General features: G+C 32.4%; 1 protein-coding gene across 7 annotated transcripts in view; it reads right to left on the bottom strand.

Moving 5' to 3' along the window:
• LOC112509355 (MADS-box transcription factor 27-like) overlaps positions 1-10,230 on the bottom strand; it is a 30,244-nt gene that overhangs the window by 15,589 nt on the left and 4,425 nt on the right. For 3 of the 7 annotated variants that reach the window (XR_003068823.1, XM_025114278.1, XM_025114280.1), the window contains exon 3: positions 3,111-3,186. Coding sequence is in view for 5 of the 7 variants with exons in the window: in XM_025114278.1 (XP_024970046.1) it covers positions 3,111-3,186 (76 nt within the window). In the remaining 2 variants the exon portion in view is untranslated. Of the gene's footprint in view, positions 1-589; positions 823-2,911; positions 3,045-3,110; positions 3,190-10,230 lie in introns of those variants that run through there. The other 4 variants (XM_025114277.1, XM_025114281.1, XM_025114283.1 and 1 more) reach the window with 3 other exon arrangements.

Here is a 10,230-nt window from a genome sequence, read left to right as displayed (position 1 = left end):
AGAGATATGGGTTGAAAGCTATAATATCAGTGCATTGGTGAAGTCCGAGAGGAATACCTTCAAAGTAATTGGTAAAAATAGTTGTTACTGATTGCATGCTRTRSSAATCTGTCAGCATGGTTTCATGCTGTAGCATTTTGACAGCATTGGTCGACTGAAAATAAATTTTATTTCTCACCCTAAAAGTCATACACCCTAGCTTGTTTTATATTCTGTTATCTCCTGTTTTTAGTTGTGTTAACTCTGTTCTAATCAAAGTCTTCGAAATCGCCTTCTGAAATCATTTCCTTAACYTTACTTTCTTTTAAACTTTTACTACGATCCCTGTGGACGATATCCGGTACTTGTACCACTTTTATTACTTGAAAGACGATATTRGGACTATTTGTATACTTGCTTTTAGTCCTGATTGTTGTTTGTGGCTGTGGTTTCACGGCCCATCAGTTAGTGATCCCAATGAATCCCTAGCTTGAACACTCAAGGGTGTTCTTAGTGTACAAGACAAAATTTCCAAAACATACAAATATGATGATTTACCAACTAAATATGCATCCAACACAAAGTAAAGAGATAGAGTTAGAAGACACACCAAGATTTACGTGGAAACCCAAATTGGGAGAAAACCACGGGTGAGGAGACCACCGAGAGAAATACACTAGTGAAAGATGAAGATTACAATGCTTTTTGAAGGAGAAGAATTACAACTATAGTGAATGTGAGTATTTGAAGATAGAAATGATAAAATGGGTGATTTCTAAACATGTTCTTCAGCTGGGAATTTATGGTGGGAGCTCTAGCTATTTTGAGAAAGCACTCAAATGGGAACGGAGTGTAATCTTGAAGAACCCATTTTGGTGAAAGTTGTAGTTGGCAAAGTTGACCCTTCCAAGCAAAAGCAATCTGATTTTCGTGGCCTAAGGTGAGGAATTTCAGAAGGGACACAATTTTTTTAAAATAGGGGGAAAATCTACTGAAAAGTCATTTTTGCGGAGATGTGAACAGTGGTCGCACTCACATCCGCACCCTTTAAAACCTCACGCCCACGAGCACCTCCCCAAAAAATATTTTCCCTCAAAATGCATGTTTGTCGCGGCCGCGAGCAAATAAGTTGTGCGCCCGCAAGCAGACCAAGATGTTTAGGCACCGTTTAACAATAGGCTTCTTTACCATGTGATCTAGTTTCAGTCTTTGCACCAATTGGGAAGAAGATTATTCTTTGACTTTTTATGTGGTATTATTCTTTAACTAATTATTTAGTTAGTAATAAAACGATCCCAAATATGTTAAAATGACATTTTATCAATTCCTCTTATATCATTGTGTTGTTTTTAAGTTTTAATGTTTTAGGGCTAATTGAATTTATACATCTGAGGATAACATTGAATGTGTAGTAGAGTAGGTAAGTCTTGGGAAACCTCAAAATACACTTCACTTCACTTGGAGAATTAGGCATCTATTATTCCGTAGCTAAACCCTAATTTTATCCTAATTTTATCATCTCAATAGACTCTCAAGTTGGACAACATATATTGATCATAGCTGCTTGTAGGCTATGTTGTGAGAAGAAGCAATAAATGATATATGGAGTTGTTGACTAGAGAAAGAAGCTATAATATTTTAAAAGATATAAAACACTGAAAATAGATGAATGTAAGCGAAATGAAAAAAATGAATAACGTCACAACAAAAGGCATTCATGAATGCCAATCGTAGCGTAACAAATTTTGGTGCAGCATGCAACATGTCTTGTGTGTTGGTGGTCCAAATAATGGCAACATAATGGGTTTCTAACAACTTTTTACTTGAGCACTTCCTAAAGATAACACTTGAACCATCCAAATGTAACATCCCAAAGCCTATACCATCTATATTGAATGAGCCGGTACAAACTCCTTCACTATTCATGTCGTTTTCATCAGACATCCAACTTCCTCCTTGTTCATCACAATGGCGCAAGTTGTTACAAACAGTCCCTAAGGACTTATCGTCCTCAATAAGGTTTGTGCTTATCCAACATCCTCCTTCATCGCAATGTAGAATTTACCTAAGACGTTATGAATACTCTCCAAGGAATCGTCTTCCATAAGGTTTCCCTATTATCTCCATGGTATAAGGATTACATCTAATACAATTTATAAATTCCCAAAACTCAAAAGTAGAAAATTATTGGTTACCAACAAATTATGGCCTAACCACAAGGGTTGTGGCGTAGTAGTTGAGGTCCAGGGGGGATATGGTGGAATATCCCTTATGTCCTAAGTTTAATTCAAGGTGTCTAGAACAATCGTAGCCACTGAGTTTATCACGGTTGATGTTTTACGGTCGCAGTTTTCCAGGATTAGTCTGAACATAGCTCGGGACACTCAGAAAAACAAATTATAGCCTATGAGCTCTCAAAAATCTTATTTCCTATCCATATAGGGTAGATTGTAACAACGCTAACCCCACTTGAATATCCATGTGGGACGAGTTGCTACACTCTAAAAAATAGAGGTGCACGATCAGATGTGGACTTAAGACTAGGCTTGCGCTTGGGTCGGCCTGAAAAAAGCTAGTTCTTCTATGCTATTTTGGTAAGGCCTGAAAGATCAGATGCAATTTTGTATGTTCTTATTTCATACAATTTAGTTTTGTATATTTTTGGTTTTTATAAAATTTGTTTGAGGCTTTTTTAAGAGAATTGTGGTATAGTTATTCACTAAAAGTTATTATTACACATTTTTATTGATTTTAACCACTGCAATCATTTATTGTATCTTTGTTTAAACATGTTTTTTAGATGATGGACAAATAGTTAGATGATTTATCTAACTACATGTGAAGTTATTAGACAATGTAAATTCCAATATACAAGTTGAGGGACAAAGAAGATGTATCCAAAATTCCAATTAGTAACCACAACGGTGGTGCCGATTGGTTTGAGCTTAGGCTCCGAAGGTCAAAAATGCCTAGACTCCCAGAAATAAAAATCTCCTTGTAGCCACCGATGTTCAAATGTGATGAATCAGGTGACACGCAAAGCTGAGATTAATCGGCTGGTATAGCTGATCGAATATCCACGTTAATAAAAAACAATTCCAGTTAGTTAGAATTGGAACCCTAAAGATTACCTTGATATCAGAGGTTGGGTTCGTCAATTGTTGCTCATCCTTACTTCTTCTGTATCGTGCAATCACCGACTTCATGCTGCTATAAGTAGCACAACAAATTGTTATATTGTATTATGGATCGCAATAGATTTTTACTTAACTAGCTCATAAGAATTGGAAGAAAATAATTTAGTAATGGTGGTGTGACCACACCACAGCAACCAACTGAATTTTTTTTAATTGTAATCTCATGACTTATTAGCAAGTTCCGGGAAGAGAGAGATGCAGTGAACAGTCGGGATGAAAACCGGGCGGGTAATGCATTCCCAGCCTCATCTCCTCCTTTCTAACGGTTTTGGAAAATTTGTTGGGTTCTCCTTTGATAAAAAAAATATATATATTTTAATATTCACACAAATTATCACTAAATTAATTTATCAAATTATTTGTTGTATAATAATAAAGATAATAACAAAAATATTTAAGAAAAAAGTTCGAAAAAAACCTAATTTTGAATAATTAAATTTCTAAACTATTTTTTAATGAAAAACTATTAAAAATTTTCATTTTGAATGATTAAGTCCATGAATTACTTTTTTGAACGAAAAAATCATTAAACTTTTTATTTTGTGAATGAAAAAATTATTAAACTTTTCATTTTGAATAATTAAGTCTCTGAACAATTTTTTAAAAAAGTAAATCATAGCACTTTTAAAAATTAGTTAGTTACATCTTTTTAACCCAAAAAAAGTTACGTTAACCAACTAGTAAAAGTTTGATGGGTATTTTTAAATCAGGATTTTAATCATCCAAAATCTGAAAATTTAATAGTTTTTTCATTCAAAAAAATAGTTCAAGAACTTAATCATCCAAAATGAAAAACTTTAATAATTTTTTCATCCAAAATGAAAAAAAAAATTGGGTTTTTTTTGGGACTTTTCCCAATATATAAATATACAAACCCACCGACCCACCGACCCACCCACCCATATATATATGTACATACAAATTTAAGAAAATAAAAAGTTTAATCGGGTTGGATTAGAGACGGATAGTGTCATCCTCAACCTTGCTTCGGTATATAAACCCCCATCCCTGTCCCGCTACCCCTAAAGCTCGGAATCCCATATAATTTCCATCCTTGTGAAGATATGGCTCATTTTGTTCATCATACATTCCTACTAAAACTAGTTTAATTGGATAAATCAACACTTTTCTCATGTCAATGTAATTGACTGCTCTCTCTATATCTTTCCGAGCTAATAATATATATATATATATATATATATATTCTATTCCAATTTGCTAGATGATCTTAGATTGTATTAATTGCCTTGTGTTAGTCCAATTATACACATCTTATATTATGATACAGTACATAAATTCAATTAGAATCTGAGCTTTATCCATACTTTTAGGACCAAAACAGATGTAACCAGGCATTTTTTAAAGGACCGATCCTTAGTGAACTTATGAGTAGATTTCAACGTAAAGAAAATTAATAGCGTATATGCCTTAAGCGAGGATAAATTTTGCCATTTTGTATTGTATGTTGACCACATTCTTTTAGCAAGAAAAGATTGAAGCATGTCATATGAGATCAAAAGAGTTCATTCAAGAATTAAGATTGCAAAAACATCACATGTGATTATAGTGTACTAAAACGAGTTATATTGGAACTTCTAATCTTTTCAAAGACCTCATATATTGTTTAAAAGTACTTAAGAAACACACAAGTTGCTTCTATATTGCATCCATCATTAAGGTTAAACATGTTGGATCGATATGCTAAAACAACCAAAGTTTTATTGATAATTTGAGAATTCACACCATGAATACATACTATTTTAAATCGAGATTAATCTAACAAAACAAGCCAGGTTAATTATATACTTAAGGTCGTATAGAGAAGTTGACAATGCATGCTTGAACATTACTAGTCCAATCAAGGAATATGCTATCGAGAAGTTGCAAGAAAAGTATTGTGAGGGACTAAAGAACTAAATTGAATATTTGATTACCTTGAGATGATTGGTTAGCTAAATTTCTACTTCACTAAGTGTAAAGGTGACCAAAATCCACATTGTAATACATTTTTAGCTAAGACTATATATATTATGGTAAAAGTGTTGTTATTAATTTCACCAACAACATGAATTTAAGCATAACTTATTTATATTTCTACATATGGTAATCGAATGTCTGAAAGAAAGTTGAAGTGAAACTATTGCCATTGAGTATATTCTAATCTATACGCATGATATGGTTAGTCTAATCCGCTTATGGAAGGTTTGTCAACCAAATTCTTCTACGGATTACTTGACAACCTATATTAACAAAGATCATCCTTTTGTGTTTCAGACTATGTTAAAAGTTTGTCTTTTTTCCTTAATTGGGTACACGATATATGATTTATTATGGATAGTATGAATGGATTACTTATGTAAAACCTATTTTGTTGTATTCATAATTATATATTATGATGATCATTATGTGATTATGTTGATTTGCCTTTAGCTATTCTTTATGATTGAGAATTTGAGATATATTATGAAATCAAACAAACTGATCAATTTTAAGTTGTAGAAAACACACATAAATATATGACCAAGTGGGAAAATGTTGGTATTTATTCAAGTTATTTTTTATTCATTTGATAGAGGAATGATAATGTTTCATAAAGTTAATTACCCTTAATTTCCACAATGAAGTTAATGCATAATATATAATAACGTTTTCATGATCCAATCCTAATTAATTAATCAACTAGTATAGATGAGCTCCATTTGTTAACCTTTTTTAATCTATTTGTTTGTGATTAAAGGTTTAGGATACATTAAAATTGTTATTGGTCCATATGATGACTAAATAAACCTCCTCCACTCAATTATTAATAAAATTTCTTGTGACCAAATGTTAAAAGTACTTGGAGGTCTCAGATTCAAATTCAATGAAGAATAAAAATCCTCTTATGGTCACGGAGGTTCAAATGCGGTGACTTCAGACTATCCACAAAGTAGATGGTCATCCCTGAGATTAGTCGGCTAACATAACGAGTTCAGTTGGATATCGAGGTTAATTAAAAAATATCTCAGCTGAAAGACCTTTTCTAAGTTTGAGGATATTATAATTAATTGAAGTATTTCCTGGGGTTTGAAGTAGCCCATTCAGAGTGTGGAATCTTTCTTTGACAAATGTACTATGCCTTGAAGTTACTAAAAGATATTGGTGTGCTTGCTACGAAACTATCTAATGTTCCTAGGGTTTCACGTTTCTACCATTCTGTTGATAGTGGAGACTCTTTGCATAAACATTCATCCTGTGGAAGACAGCTTGTAGGCTGTCTTCTATACTTACCTTTACAAGACCTAATATTTGTTTCACTGTACACAAAGTTGCCAAGCTCATCTCATCTCATCTCCAACAAATATCCATTTGAATGCTACTCTTTATCTCCTTCATTGTATAAAATAGCAGCTTGGTCAAGGAATCTTTCAATCTGCTCAATCATCAACCCAAATCCGAGCATTCTTTGAATATAATTATGGAATGGGAGCTAACAGTCTGACACTAGATGGTCAACAAGTTTTTGTTTATTTTTGAGCGACTCATTAGTATTATGGAAATCTTAAAATCCCGTCTGTTGTTTCTTGATCATCAACTGAGGCAGGGTATAGGGCTATGAATGAAACTATGGAATTGGGTTGGTTACTACATGATCTTGATATTATTCCCACAGCTCCTACTTTGTTGTTTTTTGACAACAAAAGTGCTCTTGAACTTGCATCAAATCCTACATTTCATGAACGAACAAGGAATATAGAGATTGCCTGTTATTATGTTTGGGAAAAAGTCTAGATAAGATAGTCAAATTGATGGAGATTTTCAACTCGAAGATATGTTTACCAAGGCTTTACATCTTTAAAACTAAAGCCATTACAGTCCAAGATGGCATTACACAAAATTTATTATGCATGGCCATCTTGAGGGGGCGTTTTTTAGATCATAAGGGTATAATTGTCATCTTACATTAATATATATATTTTGTTAGGGTAATTAGTTGGTGGCTAATTAAGTATTAGTCGGTATATAAATAGGGCATCTTTGTTTCTTGCTGATTCATTCAATTAATAAGGATCTCCCTCTCTCTCCTCAATCTTCTTCTCTAGCTATGATTTATAATAGAGTCATTGAGTTAAATCTCTCTCCTCAATCTTCTTCTCTAGCTATGATTTATAATAGAGTCATTGAGTTAAATGATCATTTACCTCATTCATATTGGCCTCCTAACTATTTCTCTTCCAGGTTGATCCAAATGTCACCACTTCTACAATATTGTGGACCTAGCTAAACACCAAAAATTTAACATAGATATGTAATTGTGATGACAAGATATGCAATTATGACAGCCACGTCCGTAACTATGGCGGTAAACCCGTTGAATTTGATATTTTTTTGTCTTTTAGCTATGTCCACAATGGTATTGCGGATGAAGTGATATTTGGGTCAATCTGGGAATGAAAAAATTAGGAGGCCAATTTGAATGAGAGGAATGATCATTTAAGCTAATTTCTCAAATAATGGTATATTTTACAAATTTGCTACGATTTTTACTAGCTGAAGCAACATTTTATTTGGGAATGTAAAGCTATCATAGAAAATCACAGTATTGCTTACAATAATCGAAGCTTAAAACACAAACCGAACACAAAAAACAATGGTCTTTTGTACTGATGATACTTAAGTGTAGCAGTAGTACTAATAATATATTCAGGTTCAAATAGAGAACATGAACATAATAGATGCTTAAATCAATAATAGAAACCTGATGCATTTTTAATCTTTAAATTAAGGAGTTACCGAGTTAAATGACCATTTTCCTCATTCAAATTGGTTTTTTAACCATTTCTTTCCCGGATTGACCAAAATGTCACTGTTTCAGCAATATCCAGGTCCGCAATAGCTTAAGGCCAAGAAAAAAAAATTCAAATTCAACACAGATATACAATTGCAACTGCCAGATATGCAATTGTGACGGTCAGGTCTGCAATTGTGACGGGCAGGTTTACAATACGACGGCCAAGTCCGCAATTGTGACGATAAACTGGTTGACTTTGACCTTTTTTTTGTCTTTTAGCTAGATCCGCAATATTGTTACCTGGATAGATGTAGTGACGTTTGGGTCAAACCGGGAGAGAAATTGTTAAAAAAACCAATTTAGACGAGGGAAATAATCATTAAGCTAATTTCTCTAAATTAAGCCAGCTACAGACCCAAATTAGACACGGTCAATGATTAGACAACCCTTCCTAGCTTGATAGAGGGTCCAGCAGTACCTAGGAATGCCCAGTGCAATCAAAACCTAATTAGGGTTCTTATCTTGCATTGACATTAATTCCTTCTGATTTTATTACCACAATGTGAAATTGTGAATGCATGATAAGCATGCCTTGATCTAAGGCTGAATGACTAAACAAGAGCTAGTAGGATATATCATAAATTGATGGTAACTAAAATAGATTAAAAAATCATGAGTCAACACCACATTTTTAATGACACTAAAGCAAGTAAAATTTACAAAATGCTACCATTATAACTTAAAAAATGGTACGTTAATTGCTATGATGCTAACAGGAAAAAGGTAGTAAAATAAATAAAACAGAATGACATACCCAATACACTGCATCACAAACAACTAAAATAAATATAAACTGGAAGCAAAGACCACATTTAAAACGATTTCATCATTCATTATATATAGGAATAAGATCAAATGTTAACCAAAGTTTTTGTATTAACTTTGTAAACCATGTCAACCAATCACAATTCATTCTTCTATTAGGTTTCTATCATGTTCACAATTTAATACCAATGGTAATTGAGTAATTTTATTTCCTATGTAACTCCCATACCATTAAAGGGGAGTTACAAAATCATAAAATCCCTAAAAATATACATTTATAATATTGATATTTTTATTTATTTTTTAATCTTGATCTTCCATTTTTATTGTTTAATGAGTTTTTGATTCGTGAAGGAAACACGGTAGTAAAATCTTCGGTATCGTTCAAGCTATTATGGATAAACGAATTAGAAAAAAAATCGAAAACATTGAGATGATTAAAATGGTTTATGGTGACAATCATATTTCGAGTTCGGGAAGTGAATAAATTAATCAAAGTGAATGTCTTGGTAATGAATTAATATTTTATTAGACTCGTTTTAATCGAAATTATGTTTATTATGATGTGTTGTGTTTTTTGTTGTTCATATTGCATTGGTAACTTTTTTTAACTATTAATACCTACCTAATTCACATGTTCAAATGGAAGTACATGCACGACTCATTTTCATATTGTCATATTATCGAYTTTTATGAATCATGAACCATTGTGTTCATGTTACTTATATCATATGAACACAAATGTTATTTTTTAAGCTTGATACCAAATCTTTATATTAGTGTAAGTGTTTGCACCTGATGTTCATAGCGTCGGGGTTATGTGTTCATATATTTTATACGATATGAATAAAGAGTGAACACGATATGAACAAGGGTTGAACAACCACATAAGACCAGAAACATATATGAACAAGGGGGTGAACAACCACATAAGACCAGAAACATATATGAACAAGGGGTGAACCTTAAACGGTGTGGATGCAATGAATGTATAAAACTCCAATTGACAAAGAATCGCTCCTGAATGCGTTTATAATTAATAAACTATTGTTCAAAAGCTGTTCATATTATGTTCTTACATGTTTTTTTATTTATTTTCTTTCGTATAGCAGTTATTATTATTATGTTCATATTGTGTTCATAAATGCTATGCAGTCCAAGTTCATATATTTGTTAAAAAAAATTCGTATATGATACAATGGTTCATATATATATATATATATATTTTTTTTTTTTTTCTGGAAAAGGGGTGATGAATTAACCAAAAAAATTCAATGCTGAAATAGGATTTTTGGGTTTCTTAATTCGTCTTTTTCGCTAGTCTTCATATTACAGCAATTGATATTTTCAGATTGTCAATAGTTTGTGTGAATTGTTTCTCACAAAATAGAAGTCTCATAAATTTTAGTAGATTCTTGTTATTGAAAAGAACATTGATTAATATATATATATATATAT

The sequence above is a fragment of the Cynara cardunculus genome (genome assembly GCF_001531365.2).
Source record: "Cynara cardunculus var. scolymus isolate 2C chromosome LG 3, CcrdV1, whole genome shotgun sequence".
Lineage (NCBI taxonomy): Eukaryota > Viridiplantae > Streptophyta > Magnoliopsida > Asterales > Asteraceae > Cynara > Cynara cardunculus.
Note: the sequence above shows the minus strand (reverse complement) of the source record. Positions and strands in the feature narration are given on the sequence as shown.